This window comes from Puma concolor, chromosome D2 (assembly GCF_028749965.1).
Source record: "Puma concolor isolate L17-30 chromosome D2, mPumCon1.1.hap2, whole genome shotgun sequence".
Classification (NCBI taxonomy): Eukaryota; Metazoa; Chordata; class Mammalia; order Carnivora; family Felidae; genus Puma; species Puma concolor.
The window spans coordinates 29,908,003-29,931,952 of NC_141677.1; the positions used below are offsets into that span (position 1 = coordinate 29,908,003).

A 23,950-nucleotide genomic window follows, 5' to 3' on the forward strand; every position below is an offset into this window, starting at 1 on the left:
CTCATGAATTGTGTCAGTTTTTTTTTTTAACACTAAGTCTGAATTGGGGTCCAAATAAAGTTGTCAGAGTATTGACATTTAAACTACCTTCCTAGGAGGTGGTTTAACAATCTCAGCATCTTTATTCTCCCTCTGGTTGGTTGAGCACTGGATGATTTTGAATATATAAAGGGAACTCTGAATTTTAAGTGGATGGAGGGAGATCTGGGGTGGGGGAAGAGGGAATACAAAAGACAGCAAGGGATGGGGGAGATACAAGAGGAAGATTTAGATCCCTGGACACAAAGCTGTTGTAAGAGGAACCTGGGGGTAGGGTGAAGTGGCCCAAATAGTGGTGGAAAGGGGCTACCAGACAGACTATAAGAATAAGGAAGTCTGATAAATAATTTTTTATACCTTATACATCAGCTACCCAGAGGTTTTCTCTTTCCAAACATAGCAAGCACTGTCAAGTCTCCAAGCTGTTCCTCCCACTAAAAATACCCTCTCCCACTCCTATGCCAGCTTTTCAGCCGGGAGAACTCCCACACATCCTTCAAAACCCAGCTTAAATGTCCATACATGTGTGAAGAACTCTCTGACCTCTACCCACTCAAAGCTGATTTACTCCTTTATTTACCACTTCATAGGGCTTTGGACATGCCTCTACTACAGCACCCCACAAATCATGCTCTCATTACCTGATCCCATGTCTGAGTCTCCCAATAAACTAGGTTCTCTGGGGTAGAGGGGCAATGTTGGTTCGTCTTTGTATCCTCAGTCTCTAGCACAGTGCCAGTACACAGAGAGCATTCAACAAATGCTTACTGAATGAAAGAAGAATTAGAGGATGAGGAAGAAGAAAAAAAGGGAAGGGAAAGCAAAGATAAAATCAAAGGAAGAGAAGAAATAAGAAATAGAGACAAGAAAGGAGGATATACATAAGGCAAACAATTGATCCTGGCAAGGCAGAACCACACAGCTTGATTTTCAGGCCACAACACCAAGGTCAACTCAGGGTTCAGTAATGTTTCATGAGCCAGCACAGCATTTTTAAAAATTTTTATTTAGTAATCAAGATTTATGAATCACATTAAAATCAGATTTCTAGTTTCTTAAACAAAAATGAAACTGTCTAGTTTACATAAAACTACCTCTTCCGTGGTAACCACTTCTGGTTCACCCAGTCCCCAGTACTCCCTACTGAAGACCCAGCATGGAGGTTGAATATCACTGGCCACTTACCACTGTGCCTGTGCTCTTCATTCTCTTATAATTGACCTACTTCATTCATTTACTTCACCTGCCTGGCTCTTTCGACATTAATTTGTCACTCTTGCCCCAGAGAGTTTGTTCCATCTAGATGCTCTGTGACTACAAAATAACATTATAGTAATAATTATTCTAGAGCTTCATTGTCCAATAGAACTTTCTGAGATAGAAATGTTCTATAATCTATACTGCCCAATACAGTAACTGCTAGCCACATGGGGCACTTGAGCACTTGAAATATGGCCAGTGTTACTGATGAACTGCATTTCTGATATAGTTTCCTTTGAATGAATTTAATTTTAATTTTAATAGCCACAATGGAAAAAAGACAGTCTCTTCAAGAAACGGTGTTGGAAAAAGTGGACAGCAGCATGCAGAAGAATGAAACTAGACCACTTTCTTACACCATCTGAAATAAATTCAAAATGAATGAAAGACCTAAATATGAGACAGGAAATCATAAAAAACCTAGAGGAGAACACAGGCAGCAACCTCTTTGACCTCGGCTGGAGCAACTTCTTACTAGACATTGCCAGAGGCAAGGGAAACAAAAATAAACTGTTGGGACCTCATCAAGATAAAAGCTTCTGTGCAGTGAAGAAAACAATCAACAAAACTAAAAAGCAACCTGTGGAATGGGAGAAGATATTTGCAAATGACTATCTGATAAACAGTATCCAAAATCTATAAAGAACTTATCAAACTCAACACCCAAAAGCAAATAATCCAGTTAAGAAATGGGAAGACATGAGTAGACATTTTTCCAAAGAAGATATCCAGATGGCTAATAGACACATGAAAAGATGCCCAACATCACTCATCATCGGGTAAATACAAGTCAAAACCACAATGAGATACCACCTCACACCTGTCAGAATGACTAATATTAACAACACAAGAAACAACAGATGTTGATGACGGTGTAGAGAAAGGGGAACCCTCTTACACTGTTGGTGGGAATGAAAAATGGTACAGCCACTCTGGAAAACAGTATGGAAGTTTCTCACAAAGTTAAAAATAGAACTACCCTATGACTCAGCAATTGCGCTACTAGGGATTTGCCCAAAGGATACAAAAATACAGATTCTATTTTTATAGTATCATTATCAACAATAGCCAAACTATGGAAACAGCTGAGTGTCCACTGACTGATGATGAATGGATAAAGAAGAGGTGATATAGGTAGGTAGGTAGATAGGTAGGTAGATAGATATAATGGAATATCATTCAGCCATCAAAAAGAAGAAAATCTTGCCATTTGCCATGACATAGATGGAGCCAGAATGTATTATGCTAAGTGAAATAAGTCAGTCACAGAAAGACAAATACCATATGATTTCACTCATGTGTGGACTTTAAGAAACAAAACAGGAGCAACTGGGTGGCTCAGTTAGTTGAATGTCCAATTTCAGCTCAGGTCATGATCTCACGTTCGTGGGTTCAAGCCCCGCATCAGGCCCTATGCTGACAGCTCAGAGCCTGGAGCCTGCTTCTGATTCTGTGTCTCCCTCTCTCTATGCCCCTCCCCTGCCCGTGCTCTGTCTCTCTCTGTCTCCCCAAAAATAAAATAAAACGTTAAAATTTGATTTAAAAAAATAAGGAAAACAAATGAACATATAGGAAGAGGGGGAAAAAAAGAGAAGGAAACAAACCATAAGAGACTCTCAATACAGAGAACAAACTAAGGGTTGATAGAGGGAGGTAGGTAAGTTGGTGGTGGGCTAGATGGGTGATGGGTATTAAGAAAGGTACTTGTTATGATGAGCAATGGGTGTTATATGTAAGTGAGAATCACGGAATTCTACTCCTGAAATTGATATTGTACTATATGTTAGCTAACTAGAATTTAAAGAAAAATTTAAAAAGGGTTGCCTGGGTGGCTCAGTCATTTAAGCATCTGACTCCTGATTTCAGCTCAGGCAATGATGTCACAATTGGTGAGATCAAGCCCGGGCTCTGTGCTGACTGGGTGCAGCTTGCTTGGGATTCTCTCTCTCCCTCTATCTCTGCCCCTACCCTGCTCATGCTTCCTCTCTCTCTCTCAAGATAAATAAATAAACTTTTTTTTTAATTTTTAAAGAGAAAAAGAAATGGTGTTGCTCAAACTTTAGCATGCATAAGGATTCTGTGGAGTTTCCTGAGATGTAAACAGGTTCTTGTGCCTTATCCGTCATAGATTCTGGTTCAGTAGATCTAGGGTGGGATCCAATAATTTGCTTTTGTACCAAGCTCCTGAGTGATGCTGGAGCACCATTCTAGAGAATGGGAAGGTATTGGAAAAAAATAGTTTTAGTCACTCTGATTTTCTGTCCCGATTGCTGCTACTAATTGTTAAATATTTGTGTCCTACATCAAGGTAGTTACCATCCCATTTTGATGAGGAAACTGAGGAGACAGAGAGGTTAATTAACTTACCCAAGATTGCACAGATGGTTAAGTGCTATCTCCACAGCCACCTTAACCACATATTTTCACAAAGGATGATGTTACCCATGGATATCAGCCAGTTAGTGGCCTTGCCTTGATGCATAGACTCCCTGATTCCTTGAATGTGGACCAGAAGAAAAGAGTTAAAACTAGAACAGTCTGGTTTGGGTTCACAATTTTCCTGGGTTCATTTCATTTCCTGGTAAAATGAGGTTTACATCTCCTCATTTTACAAGGGAGGAACTAGGCTCAAAGAAATAAAAGTAAAGGACAGGCCTAAGGTCGTATAGCCAATCATTTCTCTTTAAGTAGTATCTGGTGAACAACCCACACATCAGCTTTTTTGTTTTTCATATCGTCTTTCATTTCTAAAAATTTTTGGTGGAACATTTTTATTGTTCAAACACTGATGGAATTTCTAAAACTGAGCATTTTTAGCTAGCTACTACTGGTGGAGATATATCACCCTCCCCCCTACACTTCCCCCTCCCCAGTGGAATCTCTTGACCTCATCTGCTGAGGTGATCCTTTTTCCACAGATGGGGGAAGAAAGGCATTTGGATGAGGCCAAGAGGAGGGGGGAGAAGGACTGTTGAGAGAGCTAGGTCTGTGCTTCATGTTAGACAGGCGAGTCAAGATACGTGACAGCTTGGTTAGGGAGCTAGTCCCAGCTGCTGAAAATCTGATCGAAGCTAAGAGGAGGCCTTTCTTCCTGCCAGCCGGTACTCTCAGCCTGGTGGCAGCAGGGTGGCCTAGTGGGTGGAGGTGAAGACAAGAGAGAGCCTGGTGGAGGCAGAGCAATGGCTGAAACTCACAGGCCTGTTTGGAAGCCCAAATAGAGTGCCCATGGGGTTTGGGGAAGCCCCAGAAATAACTGGTGGCACAGGAGGGAAAGCTATGCTGTGCTATATATGGGTAGAGCCATCAAGACATTAACCAAGTCACCTATAACCTGTATTTGTTTAAAATACCATGGCCGGGCGCCTGGGGGCTCACTCAGTTAAGCATCCAACTTCGGCTCAGGTCATGACCTCCTGGTCCATGAGTTCAAGTCCCTTCAAGCCCCCAATCAGGCTCTGTGTGGACAGCTCAGAACCTGGAGCCTGCTTTGGATTCTGTGTCTCTGTCTCCTTCAAGGATGAATAAACATTATAAAAATAAACAACTGTGGCCCTCAACCTTAGCTGCACGTTAAAATTACCTGGAGTTATCAAATCCCAATGCCAAATGCATACCCAGAGCAATTAAATCGCTGGGCTGGGACCCAGGTATTAGGGTTTCATGTTCCCCAGGTGACTTCCAGATTGAAAAACAATGATTTCAGCGAAAAACACAATAATGTTTTCCATTCTATTGTGGTTTTTATCTTTATTTATTTTTTACTTTTTTTAAGCTTATTTATTTATTTTGAGAGAGAGAGAAACAGAGAACACACGCAGGGGAGGAGCAGAGAGAGAGGGAGAGAGAGAGAATCCCAAGCAGGCCTGGCACTGTCAGCAGGGAGCCCAACGCAGGGCTTGATTTCACCAACCGCAAGATCATCAACTGAGCTGAAATCAAGAGTCAGGTGCTTAACTGATTGAGCCACCTAGGCACCCCAGTAGTGTGGTTTTTAGAATGTAGCAAAAGCTACAATTTCCTCAGGAAAATGAGGTTAGTTGTGAGGTTCAAACAAGAACCATGAGAAGAGGCTTAGAAACTGTGAATGGTACTAATCACCATTAGTAGTAGTAGTAGTAGTATCATTATTAGACCCTGTTTTAGAGCCTCCCCTAGTGGTAATGAGCTGGGAAGTGTTTAATATATTAAATATAACTATATGCTCAACTGACTGAGCCACCCAGGCGCCCATAAATATAACTATATGCAATATACTTTACTCGGAAGACAAATCAGCATTGTCTTCAATAGTATCAAGAATGGCATCAAATTTGGGGCGCCTGGGTGGCTCAGTTGGTTAGGCGTCCGACTTCAGCTCAGGTCATGATCTCACAGTCTGTGAGTTCAAGCCCCATGTGACACTCAGAGCCTGGAGCCTGCTGCCGATTCTGTGTCTCCCTCTCTCTCTGCCTCTCCCCTACTCGCACTCTCTCTCTCTCTCAAAAATAAACATTTTTTTAAAATTAAAAAAAAAAGGAATGGCATCAAATTTAACTGAATGTAAAAAGACAGTTGAGGTGTATGGAGCTGGTATTTGTAGATATACCTACTTAATTGTAATCTCTCCCTTTCTATCCCTGCCCTTTTACTTAAAAGAACAGTAAAAAAGAAGGGGGGCGGGTCGTCTGGATGGAAAGAAAGATGGAGAAGACACATCCTCTTTCTCTGCATTTACTGTCCTCACTAGTCCTTGACTTCTAACCTACATGCTCCTTGTCAGTCCCACACTGTCCTGGTCCCACTGGAGGCCCTAAACAGGCCAATTCTGGAGCTGGTCCTGGGCAGAGATACTATGTTCTCTAAGGGGAGATTCTAATGTCCAGCCACGGGTAGAAGAAACTGGACCAGAGCACTCAACTGACTTTCCCTAAATCCCACAAGTTAGAACAAGAGAAAGATCTAGTTCTCCATAAACCTAACCTAGATTCCACTATGGAAACATTCATGCTGGGCAAGCTAATCAATACAAGAAATTGTCAAAGCAAAAACACTGGAAGAAATGATAGAGCTCGGATGGGAGGAGAAAGGATGAGAATGAGCTGCCTGATACAAAATATTCTCCTTCAAGGAAGGTAGATGACACAGAACACTGAGAAGTAATAATACTGAAGACACAGCCACACTGATGCATATCACAGAACCTGAAATTGAAGAGAACTGAAGCCTTTCATTGTGAGACATTTCATCATTTTCTAAGTAATTGCATCAGTTTTATAATTTCTTCCATCACTGACTCCCCAGCGGTCCTGGCATCTCCTCATCTCTGATGTGGAGGTAGTGGGTAATGGTGTTTGCCTCCAGGAAATTAAAGACCCCTCTCAATAACTGCATTAGTCATTGACACTTGCTGCTGTGATTGATCCTGTATCCACCATCAGATCCGGGTGCAGAAAGGATATGAAAATTCATAAGCAGGAAAACAATGTTATCTACTTTCCCTTATCCAGCTCTCTCTTTACAAGAAATATCTGCAAGTCTTTTTTCCATTTATAATTTGCTCATCAAGGGGCATATTTTTGACAGGCGGGGATATATCCATTTGGGGCTGGAAACTTTGGGATCACAGGGAATTGTGAATTCCGCCTAGGTTTTCCAGAGTTGCTCTGTTGAGTTGCCTGTTGCTCTGCTGTTTAAAAGAGCAAAAATATTTCAGAATTATATTTCCAACATTTCAGGACATCCAGAAGGCAGGAAGCTGTTACACTGAGAAAAGCACTCTGTTCTCCTCCTGTCTCTGTGAGAAGTTACTGGAAGAAAAGTATACTCTGATTTTATTATTGCTTATATATTGGTCACCCCCTGACATCAGGGATTTGGGGAAGTGATGGGTATATTGTTCCATAAGCACAGTGCTTCAAACCGAACCACTCAACAAATGTGGCCTAGATTTAAAGAAACAAAACAGGGGCACCTGGGTGGCTCAGTTGATTAAGCATCCAACTTCGGCTCAGGTCATGATCTCACCATTCCTAAGTTTGAGCCCCGTGTCAGGCTCTGTGCTGAGAGCTCAGAGCCTGGAGCCTGTTTCAGATTCTGTCTGTCTCTCTCTCTCTCTCTCTTTCTGCCCCTCCCCCACTCTTGCCCACGCACACTCTCTCTCTCAAAAATAAACATCAAAAAAAATTTTAATAAATAAATAAAATAAAAACAGAACAAAACAAAACTGTAGGCAACAATACCAATGAACAAACTGTTTTCTGGGTTTTCCAATCCATTGGCCCTAAAATCTTTGAAACTCGCTAAATTGCTTCATTTCTTTGTTTAAGAACATTGTAATGCAATTCAAAATTAATACATACTCCTTGATCCATTCCAGTGCTAGCTTTTCATCCTATGGGTGTACTTCACATGCAAGAAATACTGTGCACAAAGCTATTCATTACAGTGTTATTTGTGATTGAAAAAAAATGTAAATAACCTTGAAAAGCATCAATCAAGTAGGGGACAAGTTAAATAAATTGTGTGGTTCATCCACACCATGGAATATTATAAAGCACACAAAAAGCAGGGCACCTGTCTGGCTCGGTGGAGCATACAACTCTTGATTTCAGGATTGTAAGTTCAAGCCCCATGTTGGGTATAAAGATTACCTAAAAAAATAAAATCTTAAAAAAAGAAAGCACATAAAAAGAATAAGCCCTAACATACTAAAATGGAAAAATCTCCAAGATATATCAACTGAATAAATGGAAGTTATGCAGCACTGTAAATAGTAAGCTACCATTTATGTAAAGAAGAGAAATACATTCATGTATAAACTCACAAGATAGCCAAGGAAAGATATGCAATAAATGATGCCTCTGAGATGAATAATGGGGGGAAAGGGATTGAGGAGTGGGGGGTGGGGGGGAAGGAGACCACAATTCTGTTATTATCAAGTTTTAACACATGATAACAAGGCGCCTGGCTGGCTCAGTCAGTAGAGCATGCAACTCTTGACCTCAGGGTTATGGAGTCAAGCCTCACATTGGGTGCAGAACTTTCTAAAAGAGAGAGAGAGAGAGAGAGAGAGAGAGAGATTTAACACATAACAATATAGTAGAAATAGTAACTAACACACATAGTGCTTACTATGTGCCAGGCATATTCTAAATACATTACATACTTTAAACTAATTTGACATAGTCCTGTTAAACTATTTCACAAGATTATTAGCTACTTGAGAGCATAAATATGACTTAAGCATTTTTATATCCTACACAAATGCTAGTACAATATCACATAATGTTCTGAAGAAATATGTGTCTCATTCATTCGTTCAATATCAAATGTGAGAGAAACAAACTATCTTCACCATTTAGAGCTGACCTAAGAGCTTACTAACTTTTATGTAAAATTATCTTTTCATAATCAATTTGCTATGTCATAAAGTTAAGCCGTAATCCAAAAATAAATGACTCTGAAAATGTGATATTATACATACATGCAACTGTGGTTATTCCAAACACACTGGACAATTCAAACAAATTATTGAAGAATTTCCTTTTACTTTTCATTCAAAGAGAAAAACTATATTATCAAAACACAGTCCCCTCCCTTTTTAAACCTTGACTTCAGGAAACTATTTAAGTGTTTAAGAATAGACAGTCTTCTGGAGGCACCTGGGTGGCTCAGTCAGTTAAGCATCCAACTTTGGCTCAGGTCATGATCTCATGGCTTGTGGCTTCAAGCCCCGCATTGGGCTGTATGCTGACAGCTCAGAGCCTGGTGCCTGCTTCAGATTCTGTGTCTTCCTCTCTCTCTGCCCCTTCCCCACTCACATTCTCTCTCTCTCTCTCTCTCTCTCTCTCTCTCTTAAAATTAAATAAGCATTAAAAAAATTTTAATAAAAAAAAGAATAGGGGTGCCTGGGTGGCTCAGTCGGTTAAGCATCCGACTTCAGCTCAGGTCATGATCTCACTGTTTGTGAGTTTGAGCCCTGCATTAGACTCTGTGCTGACAGCTCAGAGCCTGGAGCCTTCTTCGGATTCTCCCTCTCTCTCTCTCTGCCCCTCCCTTGCTAGCACTCTGTCTCTCTCTGTCTCAAAAATAAACATTAAAAAAGTAATATAAATAGATAGATAGATAGATAGATAGATAGATAGATAGATAGATAGATATAGATAAAAAGAATAGACAGTCTTCTGGGTGCCTGGGTGGCTCAGTCGGTTAAGCATCTGAGTTTGGCTCAGGTCATGATCTCATAGTTTGAGTCTGAGTACTGCTTTGGGTGAGCCCTGCTTCCCTCTCTGCAATACAATTCTCTCTCCTTCTCTCTCTGCCTCTTGCTCACTTGCTCCATCTCTCTCAAAGCAAAACAAAACAAACAAACAAATCATAAAAGAAAAAGAATAAAATGTCTCCTACTAAGTTATATGGGATCCAGTATATAAAGTGCTTATGTCAGGCCTGACCCATCATAAACCCACATTCAAATGGAGCTATTTCTCATTTCTTATTTGGAGGTTTCAGGCCATCATGGGAGAGAAAATAAGAGCTGGTCTCAATCTTGTCAACAACGGGGAAGTACATCTGTACAAAAAATGAAGTGGACCATACGAATGGGAGTAGTTTTCCTCTTGACAAGTCACTAAAAGTTATCAATGCTGTAAATGGGCCTTCTTTCTGGTAGAAAAAAGAAAAAAAATTAAACCCTGATGTTTAGGTTCAAAACTTCTCTTATTCAATGTAGTTATTTATTTGAGTGCCCATGTGGGCCACACAGACATTATGACAGGCAATTGTAGTCCAAAAGCTCATTTTATTAACTTTACATGCTCTATTTTTTGTCAATGGGATGTAAGTGGTGAGCTGCTAAGCTGCTAAGGCTGCTAAGCCAACCAGCACCCCTGGCCCAAGCTCTGCACTGTGGCCTGGTGCTCTCTGACCATTTCTTGACTCCTGCCAGACCCAGTTGTCCCCCAACCTGGCCTCCCCTGAAACCCCCAGCTCTGTGAAGAGTCTCATGCCCAGTCTGGCTAAGCTTGAGATTCATTCCTCCTCCTGCCAACACCCACACAATTAAAAGGTCCTTAATCTTTTAATGTTCTTTGAATAAACACTTTATTTTCCAATAAAATTAAAAATAAGCCTTAAAAATATACTTTGTTGGGGCTCCTCAGTCAGTTGGGAGTCCAACTCTTGATTTCCACTCAGGTCATGATCTCACTGTGTTGCAGGATCTTTTGCCACAATACCCAGGATTCATTGTCTCACAGCTTCAAAGAATGAAGAGGCGGACACAAAATGAGCAGTAGGCAAAGGTTTATTAGAATATAAGATTAGAAAGGAAGAATAGTAGGAAAGCTCTCTTTACAGAAAGGGGACATTCAAAAGTAAATGCCCACAGACTACAGGCAAGGTCCTTGTTTTATAAGGTTCTGGTCAGCCCTCCCCATCCCTTCTCCCTTGTTCCTTCTACCCTTATTGGCTTGATACCTCTAGGTGCTGGGTTGCCCATTCCCGACTGGCTCCTTTCCATTGTATGAGGGGTGGTCTATGGCCATACTTAGGTCTTTTGTCAAATTCCTGAGGGGAAACCCAAGGGGGAGTAGGTGGGGTCTGTTACATTAAGAGGAACCTTACACCTGAGGGGGTTTGCTGTGGTCAGACACTCCCAGCATTGTTCCAAAATAGGTGTTTTTCCCTACCCAGGAACCTCAGGCCCTAATCTTTCCCTCTGTGGCTACTGAATCCTATCTTCTGTATCAACAGTTCGTGGGATCAAATCCCGAGTTCGGGCTCCACAGAGCCTGCTTGGGATGCTCTCTCCCTCTCTCTCTGCCCCTCCCTCACGTGCAATCTCTCTCCCTATTTTCTCTCTCTCTCTCATAATAAATAAACATTTTTTAAAACTACTTTTGTTTTGGGGCACCTGGGTGGCTCAGTCAGTTAGGCCTCCGACTTCGGCTCAGGTCATGATCTCACTGTTTGTGAGTTCGAGCCCTGCATTGGGCTCTGTGCCCACAGCTCAGAGCCTGGAGCCTGCTTCGGATTCTGTGTCTCCTTCTCCTTCTGCCCCTCCCCTGCTTGTGCTCTGTCTCTGTCTCTCAAAAATAAATAAATGTAATAAAAAAATTTTTTTTAATACTTCTGTTTTGTTTTGTTTTGTTTTGTTTGTTTTGTTTTGTTTTGACAGAGAGAGCATGCACAAGCAGGAGAAGGGCAGAGGGAGAGGGAGAGAGAGAATCAAGCAGGATCCATGCCTGGCACAGAGCCCAACTTGAGGCTCCATCTCACTACTGTGAGATCATGATCTGAGCCAAAATCAAGAGCTGGACACTCAACTAACTGGGCCACCCAGACACCCCTATATTTGTTTTTAAAAAAAAGTTTTCTTCTGTTATGGACTAAATTGTATTCCCCCCAAAACCTGTATGTTGAGGTCCTAATCCCCACTACCTTAGAATATAACCTTATTTGGAGATAAGGTCTTTAAAGAGTTGAAGTGTGTTAAAAGGAAGCTGTTAGGGTGGAGCCCTAATCCAATATGACTGGATTAGGAAGAGGAAGCAGAGATACCAGGGATGTGTGTTCACAGAGGAAGGTCATGTGAGGACACCTGGAGAAGGCATCAGCCAAGAAGAGAGGCCTCAGAAAAAAATCAAACCTGCAGACACCTTGATGTTGGGCATCTAGCCTCCAGAACTATGAGATATGTTGTTTAAGCCACTCAGTCTGTGGTATGTTGTTATGGCAGCCCTTGTAAACTAATACAGTCTACTATGATACTATTTCATAAAAGGAAGCACATTTTAAACCACAAAGGACATAATTTCTGAATTATGTGGCTTTAATTTAAAAAAAAAAAAAAACTTCCTGGGGCACATGGGTGGCTCAGTCAGTTAAACATCCAACTCTAGGTTTCGGCTCAGGTCATGATCTCATGATTTTGTGAGTTCAAGCCTCAAGTTGGACTCTGCACTGTCAGTGCGGTGGGATTCTGTCTTCCTCTCTCTGCCCCTACCCCACTCATGCTGTCTCTGTTTCTCTCGAAATAAATAAATAAACTTAAAAAAAAATTGTTTTAAAACTTCCTATATTCTTTTTTTTTCTGTCATTTTGCTACAGACCAGTGACACCTCTAGTTTACTCTAAAATTGTTTTTCTTCTTAATTTTTCATTTGCTTGTTTGCAAACTAAAAACTAACCATAGACTACACATGACCATCAACAATCCCAATCTAAAAAGGATATGTCACCTAACAGGCCCATTCACATTGTTAGAACATAATTTATAAATGTATCACTTGGTGTATAACAAAAGAAATCTTGTAAAGCATATTTCCTCAAATAAATAATAACCTTTTAAATTTACAATTATTAAAATTAAAATAGAAATATCTAATCAAATTATTTTCAAAATACTGTTGAATTATAAATTCATCATGAATTTTGGGAAAATTATTTATTTCGCTCTGTGGAGTTTAGACATTCCATTTAAAGTCAAGAGTCAGAAAACATTTCCTTTTTTAAAAATAAATTTTATTTATATTTTATTTTGAGAGAGAGAGTGAGCAGGGGAGGGGCAGAGACAGAGGGAAAGAGAATCTTAAGCAGACTCCACGACCCTGAGATCATGACGTGAGACAAAGTCAAGAGTTGTTTGCTTAACCAACAGATCCACCCAGGTGCCCCAAGAGTCAGAAAGCATTTCTTGTACATACAGCACTAATAGGGATCGTGGTATATTAATGAATTATTTAAATACAGAGATATCTTTTTAAAATAGATTTTCTACAACATTAACAGGAAGATTCACAACAAGCTACTTTGGATCTAAGAGCTTTAATCTATTCAAATATTGAAAGAGACTAGTCTGAAAATGTTCTCATTTAAAACACACATTTTGTTAGAAGGGGTTCAAGGATGGAGGAATCAATCGGTACTGAGCAATTCACAAACATGACAGAGAAACATAACGTTTTTAAGATTCAAACAAAGACTTGTTGGCAGCACGGGAGATGGTCTTGCTCTCTCTCTCCTACCGAGCACTTTTCATATTTCATAATTTCTGAATTTCCTCAGGAGTTCTGAGGGAGCGTCCCCAGACCAGCGGAAACGAAGGTGCCAAGAGTTCACATCTGAAAAGACTTTAAAGCACAGAAAAGAAGATTTTAAAATCAGAGAAGTAGGAATAGAAAACCCACAGGGTCATAGTAAAACAGCTTGCTGATAAGATTTCACTGCAATAAATAAAATGCAAGGGTAAGTATTTAATATGAATTATTAGTATCTTACAGAAACAGATTATCTTTCCTTTATTTTTTTTGCATTTATTTATTTATTTGAGAGTTGAGACCGAGAGACAGTACAAGTGGGAGAGGGGCAGATAGAGGGAGACCAAATCTGAGCTCTGTGCTCACAGTGCTGAACCCAATTCGGGGCTCAAACCCATGAATCATGAGATCATGACCCGAGATGAAATCAAGAATTGGCTGCTTAATTGACTGAATCATCCAGGCGCCCCTGAAATGGATTATCTTAAGCAGACTTTTGAATTTTTTTTCCCTCCCCACACACTTTTATTTGGCTTGGTTCATCCACTCATTTCTTTATTTGCTATAGAAATATTTATTTAGCACCTGTTACATATTTCCAGGCTCTATGCTGGGTACTGTGAGACTCCAGTACATATCTCCTGGCGGTGGTAATAAAAAAAATCCAGAAAATTATTAATGTGGCAAAATATATGGAGGGAGGGGCGCCTGGGCGGCTCAATCAGTTAAGCAGCTGACTCTTGATTTCAGCTCAGATCATTATCTCACGGTTGGGATCTCTGGCTGGGATTCTCTCTCTCCCTCTTCTCTTTGCCCCTCCCTTCTTCTCTCAAAATAAATAAATAAACATATATATATGGAGGGAAACACAGGAGAATGGGAGACCAGAGAAAGGCATTCAGTGTGGACTAAGTAGAACAAAGTTAGAGTGAGAGAAGACTTCTGGAATTCACATGCAAAGTAACCATGATTTGGGGCGCCTGGGTGGCTCAGTCGGTTGAGCGTCCGACTTTGGCTCAGGTCATGATCTCACAGTTCGTGAGTTCGAGCCCCACATCAGGCTCTGTGCTGACAGCTCAGAGCCTGGAGCCTGCTTCGGATTCTGTGTCTCCTTCTCTCTCTGCGCTCACCCCCCCACCCCGCTCACACTTTGTCTCACTCTGTTTCTCAAAAATAAATAAATGTAGGGGCGCCTGGGTGGCGCAGTCGGTTAAGCGTCCGACTTCAGCCAGGTCACGATCTCGCGCTCCGTGAGTTCGAGCCCCGCGTCAGGCTCTGGGCTGATGGCTCGGAGCCTGGAACCTGTTTCCGATTCTGTGTCTCCCTCTCTCTCTGCCCCTCCCCCGTTCATGCTCTGTCTCTCTCTGTCCCAAAAATAAAATTAAAAACGTTGAAAAAAAAATTAAAAAAATAAATAAATAAATAAATAAATGTAAAAAAAAATTTTTTTAAAACAAAATAACCATGAGTAGGAATTAGCTAGAGCAAGGTGTCTCTCAATCTTCCATATGCATGGTAATTATCTGGGGATCTTGTTATATTGGAGATTCTGATTCCAGGTGTCTGGGGTGGAGCCTGATTCGGGATTTCTGAGGAACTACCTTCTCTGACAACTTGATCCAAAACAGTACCCTGCCCCTACCTCCATCCCTCCCTGTCCCTTTATGCTGCTTATTTTTCTATAAAAGTCTTTGTGAATATCTGATACTAAATATTCATTTATTTATATATCATATATGGGGAGACCCCACCAAAAGAAAAAAAGAAAATTGTCTGTGGGTCACAAAAAGTAATGGTAAAATGAAGAATAGATCCCAGATTTCTTTTTCCCCTATTTTTATTTTTATTTATTTTAACATTTTATTTATTTTTTTATGGGGCACCTGGGTGGCTCAGTCCGTTAAGCGTCCAACTTCAGCTCAGGTCATGATCTCACAGTTCATGGGTTTCAGCCCTGCATCGAACTCTGTGCTGACAGCTCAGAGCCTAGAGCCTGCTTCGGATTCTGTCTTCCTCTCAATCTGCCCCTCCCCACACATGCTTGTTCTCTCTCTCTCTCTCTCTCTCTCTCAAAAATAAATAAAACATTTTAAAAATTGTTTAATACAATTGTATTTATTTTTGAATTGGTGGTATATTCACATGGCTAAAGTTCAAAAAGCACAAAGATTACATAACCCTCAAAAGTCTTCCACCCTCCACTCTGATGTTTCCAATAGACAAAGCTGTTACCAATTGCCTACATATTTTTCCAGAGATAGTCGAGGTATATTCAAGCAAATACATGCATACAATCTCCAACATCACCGCCCTACTCCTTCTTTAACCTAAATGCTAACATACAGTCTACTATTCAGCATTTTGACTTTTTGTTTCTAACATATCTTGATGATTGTTTTTTATCAGTATATGGAGAGCTTTCTCATTCTAACAGTGGAGGGGTATTTTATTCTGTGACATACAAAAACACAACCCTACTGAGGGGCATTTATTTGCGATTCTGCAGTGAATAACATAGTACACATGTCATTTTGCACATGGGTGATCTGTAGGATAAAATTTGTAGAACTGGGATTACTGGGTCAAAGTCATCATGCATCTGTAGTTTTAATAGACATTGCCAAACGGTTCTCCATAAAGTTTCACCCAGCAGCAGCTGATTTTCCTACACCTTCATTAACACCATGTGAACAAACTCAGCAACTTTTGCTAGGCTCTTGCGTACAAAAAGTGCAGTTTTAATTTGCCTTTCTCTTACTATGAATGAGTTTAGGCACCTTTTCATATGTTCCAAGGCTATTTGTATTTTCTGTTCTATGAAATGTTCATTTCCTTTCTTTCCTTTTTTTTTTTTTGATATTTATTTATTTATTTATTTATTTATTTATTTATTTATTTTTTGAGAGAGAGAGAGAGGGTGCAAGTGAGCAAGAGGCAGAGAGAGAGAGAAAATCCCACGAGGGACAGAGAGAAAGAAGAGGGGCTAACCCAAAGCGGGACTTGTGTTCACCGGAAGCAGGGCACGAGATGACCCGATGTGGGACTCAAGCTCACAAACTGCGAGATCATGACCTGAGCTGAAGTCAGATGCTTAACGACTGAGCCACCCAGGGGCACACACACCCCTTCTTTTTTTACTAGATGATTGATCTTATGTCTCACTGATTCATAAAAGTGTGCATTAAGAGAAGTTACCGTTTCACTAATTATGTTGAGATTAAACCTCTTTTCATATGTTTAAGAGCCGCTATATTTTCTCTACTGAACTGTTTATATAGTTTCCTTCCCTTTTTCTTTTGGATTATTTTGAATCATTTTCTTTTTGATCTGTAGAGTCGACTTTTGAATTCTTATCAACAAGAATTAGTTTATATGGATGAAAGAAACTCATGTGCTTAAATGCTTATTAATAAAAGGATATTTATAGAAACCTTCAGTGGTGGGAATTTTGGCAATTCACTAGCATGGAAATTGGAAACAACTTCCAAACAGCTGCCAAAAGTATAAGGTCAATGGTAAAGGATCTCTGGAAATACAAATAATTTACTCCATGATAGTAAGATTATTTTTAATTCTAATAAGCAACTTTGCTGAACACTAGAAAAAAGGCCTTTTTCCTTTTCTATTGATGGGAGTGTAAATTGGTAAAAATCTTTTGGCAAGCAATTTGGCAAAATTTCTCAAACTAATTAAAATGTGTATATCTAATAATTCTACTTCTAGAAGTTTATCCTAAGGAAATAATCACAGATGTGTTCAAGGGTTTAACTATAACGATATTTGTCGTGACACCATTTATAAATTTTTTTAATCAAGAAACAATCTAAATCTTCAGCAATAGAAAGTTGTTTAAAAGCCTTTTATATTGGCATTAACAATTTTTTTAATATTTATGGTCATAGAAAAATGCTCATAACATATTGCTAACTGACAGGTATTTAAAAAATAATGTATATAGTATGATCTCATTCCTAAATTCATTATTACATGGATATTTATGTAAAAATTTTTGAAAGTCTATAAGGAATTATTCCTCAGTGTTAATAGTTATCCCTGGATAGTTGGAATACATGTGATTTTCATTTTTGACACTTTTTAAAAAATCTGTATTTTCTTATTGTTCTGCAATGGACACATATTCCTTATGTCTTTTTTTATGTTTATAATATTGCCCATGAAAAAACAGGTTCCAAAATAATATACAAAATGTTTCCATTGATATTTTAAAATACTATCTAAATATCTTGTCAGAAAAATATACACAGGACAGTTGACAGTGGTTGTCCCAAGAAAACGATCTGTTTGCACTTTCTTTAGAATTCTCAGACAAAACATATTTAAGAATTCTCCTATAGGGGGGTGCCTGGGTGGCTCAGTCACTTAAGCATCCCACTCCATTTCTGCTCAGGTCGTGATCTCGGGGCTCATGGGTTCAAGCCCTGCATTGGACTCTGAGCTGACAGCGAGAAGCCTGCTTGGGATTTCTCTCTCTGTCTCTCTTTCTCTGCCCTCCCTCTGCTCACACTCTTTCTCTGTCAAATAAAGAAACAATAAAATAAATAAATAAACATTAAAAAAAAATTCCTCTTAGGAAAAAAGCAAAAGAAAATTTCTGACAACCTATAATTGAAATACACACATAAAATATATATAGTATGATCCTTAGTTTTAGGTATACTAATATATATACATATATACCAAAAGACCAATAATAGATATGTCCCTAGGTGCTAATATTAGAAGTTGTATTTTCTACCTTTTGTTTGACCATATTTCTCACATTTCTACTGTAAATACTTGTTATTTTATAGTTTGAAAAAAGTGTTTTCTAGTTTGGTTTCCAATAGAAATAGACCCCCCAGACAAGAATTTGAATGCAAGTGGATAATTTGAAAGGTGATTCAAAGAGACCCTGGTAGGAAAGTAGAGAAAGGAACCAAGTTTATAAAAGGTACATTATCAGGCAAGTTGCCACCCTGGGCAACTGGGGCTTGATTACGATGGGGACCCCTGGAAGACAGTATAAAAACCCCTAAGAGTTCTCCAGTTAGAGAAGTAAAGGAGTTTCCCACTCACATTCATCAGTGTCTGATGGCTACATCCAGAGGGTGTTTATTCCCTGGCACTTACTGCCAAGCCAGCTCAAGTGCCAGAGAAAGCCCTCTGATAGAAACCATAGAAATGGCAATGAGAAATTAGATGCCCAGAAAATATGGCAGCACACCAACAGCATTGGCTACATATGATCCCTTTTTCTAACTCCAGAATGCTACACAAACTATTTGATTCTAGATTTGCATTTATCAGAAGCCATATTTATTGTATATTTACATGGAAAGAAAAGAAAAGTGAGGTTGTGTCACGCACCAGTTTTCAGAGGCTGTGCTCCATATTTTACTGGTTGCAGTGAAGAGTCAGAATAACATGGGGACTATTTGAGGGCTGCTGATCACAGAAGAGGCATCAAAAAGCAAACTCCAAAGTAAATATCAACCACTGCTTGAGGAAATTAACAAATATGCTTAAGAGGTAGGTGAGAAACCACTCAGGACTCACTAAAGCTGACATGAATAGCATTTCTTAAATGCTGATGTTAATAAAAATTTACACTACAGTAAAACAAAGTTACAAATAATCATACAACTGCACTTTGATATATCAAACTCCAGCTTTAGGGTGCTACTCAGAACAGCCAATAACCTCTTAAACAGCATCAAGAAAATACTGGCAAATGCAGCCTTTAGTAAAATTTCATAATTCTTATTCTCCAACAACAGCTTCTCAGAAAAATTATCCTCCTCTCATGGCCCCCACCTTCATTCCTCAAGCCACAGTGAAAGGATACACTTCATCATGTGAGGGCATCAAAACTGACATCACACTGTATTGTGCACTTGAAACTAATATTGTATGTTAAGTATAATGGAAATTAAAAATAATAATAAAATAGCCAAAACAAACCACACCACACCTGACATCACAAGTCATCCTGAATAAATTATGATATATCTATACTGTGGAATATTTATCTCCTGTTCAAAAGAATGCATTAATTCTAAATGCAAGGCTTAAGGAGAAGTCCCATAATAATAAAAGCTGACACAAAAAGAGCACATCACAATTTATCTTGAATAAATTATGACATATCTATACTGTGAAATATTTATCTGCTGTTCAAAAGAATGAGTTAATTCTAAATGTAAGGTCTAAGGAGATGTCCCGTAATAATAAAAGCTAACACCAAAAACAGCACCTACCATGTACCTGGTCTAAATATTTTACATAGATTTTTACTACTCAAAAAAACCTTATGAGTAAACACTAATGTTTTGACCATATAGATAAGAAAACACAGATAAAGAAAGGTTAATTTGCTTGCCCAAGTTCACAAAACTCATCAGTGGAAAAGCTGGGATCCGGTTCCAGAGCTTGTACTCTTAGGCTCTGTGTAACATAGAGAAATGGGCACAGTGTAATGCCATTTTTTTTAAGTTTATTTTTATTTATTTTGAGAGAGAGCAAGCAGGGGAGGGGCAGAGAGAGGGAGACAGAATTCCAAGCAGCCTCCGCACTGTCAGCACAGAGCCCAATGTGGGGTTCGAACTCACAAACCACGAGATCATGACCTGAGCCAAAGTCAAGGGTCCCACACTTAACCTACTGAATCACCCAGGTACCCCTCATTCTTTGTTTTTAAAACCCTCATACGTGAAGGCATATTTGTATACGCTTGAGAATAATGTGGAAAGAGACACACCTGGGCATCTGCATTGGTTGCTTCAGGAAACAAAAACACAGAAGGGTGGGAGCCTGGGGGAGACACTAAGTCATTGTTTATATATGATTCTTTGACTTTTCTAATGACAAGCTGGTATTACTTTGGGGTTTTTAAATATCTAAATAACTAGTTTTCAGAGGAAGAGAAAATTTCACTGCATCTTATGAGAGGGATTCAAGTGGGGCTTCAGCCTCCTGCCTGAGTGTCTGAGGTGATAAAGTGCCCCTCCCCCCCCCACCCCAGTGATGGTGAACTCAGACTAGGTCTGAATCTGAAACAGGAAGTCACAGGGCAGCCCCAGGGGTTCAAGAAGCACAGATCTGAACATTCCAGGGCTGAATAGTGAAACATTTGCATGTTTTGCCTGTGTGTGACTGTGGGTAGGTGTTTGTATGTGTGTATTTGCTTAAAACACTGTTTTTTCTGAAATTCGGGCTTCTGCTTTGATGAATTTGTTACATTATAACCATTCCCAGTTATGAGGCTGATGCAATCAATTTGCAGAGTCCACAAAAGGATATCTTGAGTAACCAGCAGAGACACCTGAATCACACCCTAAGAATCTTTATTCTAGCAGGTAATGAGCATATAGAAGTCTCCCCAAAGAGAGTTTTCAAGTGACTATTTCTACAAAGACTCTAATTTACCACAAGCTATCTAATTATCTTCTTTTATAAGTAAGGATTCAAGATTCAAGGACCTTCAGGAGCCTCTAGTTTAAATTCTAATGAGATACTGTATCACAACCTTGAGAATCAAGAATTCGGAGGACAGTGACAGTGCATGTTTATAACGCACCTATACAAGATAAACACGGTGGCTAGACAGACAAAGAAAAGATAATAATAGTTGACATTAACCCAAGACCTGCTTGCTAGGTGAATCAGTGTGCTAAGCATTTTACATGGATCTCCTTATTTAATCCTCATGATAGCTCTGTGAGAAGGTATCACTATGATCTTGAGTTTATAGATTTGGAAACTGAAATCTAGAGAAGTTAAGTAACTTTTACCAAGAAATACAGATAATAAGTAGTAGAGCTAAGATGTGAGCCTAGGTAGTATAGCTTGCGAGTTTAGCTTCTATAATACCCTGCTTCAGTGAATCTATCATTCAGAACTACATACAGATAAGGTCTCTTCTCTGGACAGTGCAATGCCTTAGAAACAGACACTGAAGTCAAACTGTCTTAGTTCAGACCCCTTCCCTGCTATATACAAGCTGTATAGCTTTGAAAAAATTACTCAACCTCCCTGGACTTCAGTTTCCTTTCCGTAAAATGAGAATAATGTTGGTACCAACCTCACAGGCTTGTAGAGGATTAAATAAATTAATGTCTATAGACTTAATATTAAACAAGATAATACATGTATGTAAAGAACATTCCTGTTCATAGTAAACACTCAATAAATGGCAGTGTTATATCAGTCACTCCCAGAAATGCCTCACATTTTCCCTTGAAAGGGATGTGTTGAGGAATGTGTCTTCCAGTTTCTGTGTCAATGCTAAGTAAGTATATTTTAAGGTGATAAAGCAACCCTTAAATCTGGCACTACTGTTTACTTGGAAAAGGTTGAGAATAAATACAGTATAAACCAAGCCCTTTAATTTCAGACCTTTCTTGGTCTGCAAAGCTACATGATTTGACTTACTTGGAGAATCCAGATTTTGCGGGGAGAATGACTTCTCCAAGGAGTTGGATTCTTTTTGCTCCATTTTCTCTGTGGTTGAACCCAGCTTCTCTTTCTTTATTTCTCTCTGCTTGTTCCGTTCCTTATTTTCAATCTGGTTGGTATGAACCTGGTCAGATTCTTCCAGCATCAGATCTTTTTTACCTCTGACAGCCCAGTGCATTGACTACATTAGTTAAAAGTAAACACATAATATAAAATCAATATTATATAGTATTCTATATTTAAAGTTCAATGTGTGCTAAAACCCGACCTACTATTACAGTGCTGATTGTTAGATTTGACTATTAACCAGATATTAATCAGTTAACCCAGGTATTAATTAATTAATCCTCACTAATTTAAAAGACTAATGATATAAGGAGATATCCAAACCATGGCAAAGAGCAAAGGGACCTGCATCAGAGAGATTTAAAAAATGAGACATTTCCACTGAAAGTTAAACAAGAATTACCATATGACTCAGTGATTCCATTCCTAGGCATATACTCAAAAGAACTGAAAAGAGGTGTTCAAAGAAAAACTTACTAACGTTCAAAGCAGCACTATTCACAACAGACAAAAGATATAAACAACCCAAATGTCCATCAGTTCATGAGTGGATAGACAAAAATGTGTTATAGCCATACAATGGAATATGATTTGGCCATGAAAAAGGAATTAAGTACTACAGGGTGGATAAACCTTGAAAACATTATACTAAGTAAAAAAAGGCCAACCACAAAAAGCCATATATTGTATGATTCCACTTGTAGGAAATATCCAGAATAGACAAATCCTTGTAGAGAGACAGCTGATTAATGCTTACCAGGAACTGGGAGAAGGGGCATAAGAAATGATTGCTAACAGATACAGGGTTTCCTTTTGGGATGATGAAAAAGTTCTGGAACTAGGTCGTGATGATGTATGAACAGCATTGTGAATGTACTTAATGATGTACACTTTAAAATGGTTAAAATAGGGGCACCTAGGTGTCTCAGTTGGTTGAGCATCTGACTTCAGCTCAGGTCGTGATCACTGTTTCCGAGCTCGAGCCCCACATCAGCGGGCTCTGTGCTGACAGCTCAGAGCCTAGAGCCTGCTTCAGATTCTGTGTCTCCCTCTCTGTTTCTGCTCCTCCCCCACTTGTGTGTGCACGCTCTCTCTCTCCCACTCTCTCTCTCAAAAATAAACATTAAAAAAAAATTTTTAAATGGTTAAAATAGGGGCACCTGGTCACCTCAGTCGGTTAAGCATTCAACTCTTGGTTTCAGCTCAGATCATTATCTCGCAGCTCATGAGTTTGAGTCCCATGTCTGACTCCATGCTGACAGCATGGAGCCTGCTTGGGATTCTCTCTCTCCCTCTCTCTCTCTCTGCCCTTACCCTGCTTGTGCTCTCTCTCATTCTCAAAATAAATTAAAAAACTAACTAAATAAATCAAACAAAGGTAAGAAACAGAGTTACTTTCCCCCATTCACCCTATTGTAGTATCTTTTTAAATGTTGTGTCCTCTGCATGTATTTCCTATTAAAACATTTAAAATTGGGAAGATGGGTGGATGAATGGAAGGATGAATAAATGAATTCAAAGTGAGAAAGAAAAATTGAGTTTGCTGTGTCAAGAATATTTCAAGTAGAATAACTAACCCTGGCATTAACCAAAATAATAACCATAACTGTTTCTTGAAACCTCATTTGGATATTATGGGACCCTATTCCTGAAGCACTCCTGAATAGTATCTTACTACTTGTGTTACTCAAAAACCCAAGGAAAACCCATAAGCCACATATTTAAGCAAGTTTAAAACCCAGAATAAAGTTTTTTCCTGATTCCTGATATCCAGGATATTGTTTTCCTGACAGAAAGAAAAAAAAAAAGCGAAACACAGAAATCAAAACAAAACAAACTTTTCTGAAGTTCAAGGCCTATGAGAACCATGCCAGGAACTACAGAAGGGGCCGCTGCCATGCTGTACTTGTGCGCGTGATTCAAGGGGCGGCATACTTTTCATCTTCAGCACACTTCTGAAAGTCGTTTTTTTCAATGTTTATTTAGTTTTAAGAGAGTGAGAGAGAGCGCATGCACACGCAAGCAGGAGAGGGGCAGAGAGAGGGGGGCAGAGGATCCAAAGCAAGCTCTGTGCTGACAGCAGAGAGCCCAATGTGGGGTTCAAACTCACGAAC

The 23,950-nt window shown here is 39.4% G+C and overlaps 1 protein-coding gene across 4 annotated transcripts in view; it reads right to left on the bottom strand.

Moving 5' to 3' along the window:
- Positions 1–1,026: 1,026 nt before the first annotated feature.
- DNAJC12 (DnaJ heat shock protein family (Hsp40) member C12) overlaps positions 1,027–23,950 on the bottom strand; it is a 51,478-nt gene continuing 28,554 nt past the window's right edge. The window contains exons 4-5 of one of the 4 annotated variants that reach the window (XM_086679824.1): positions 21,747–21,951; positions 1,027–8,321 (exon numbers count right to left, since the gene is read on the bottom strand). In XM_086679824.1, the coding sequence (XP_086535950.1) occupies positions 8,251–8,321; positions 21,747–21,951 (276 nt within the window). In that variant the 3' untranslated portion in view covers positions 1,027–8,250. Of the gene's footprint in view, positions 8,322–10,382; positions 10,536–10,564; positions 13,410–15,412; positions 18,813–21,746; positions 21,952–23,950 lie in introns of those variants that run through there. The other 3 variants (XM_086679826.1, XM_025918323.2, XM_086679825.1) reach the window with 3 other exon arrangements.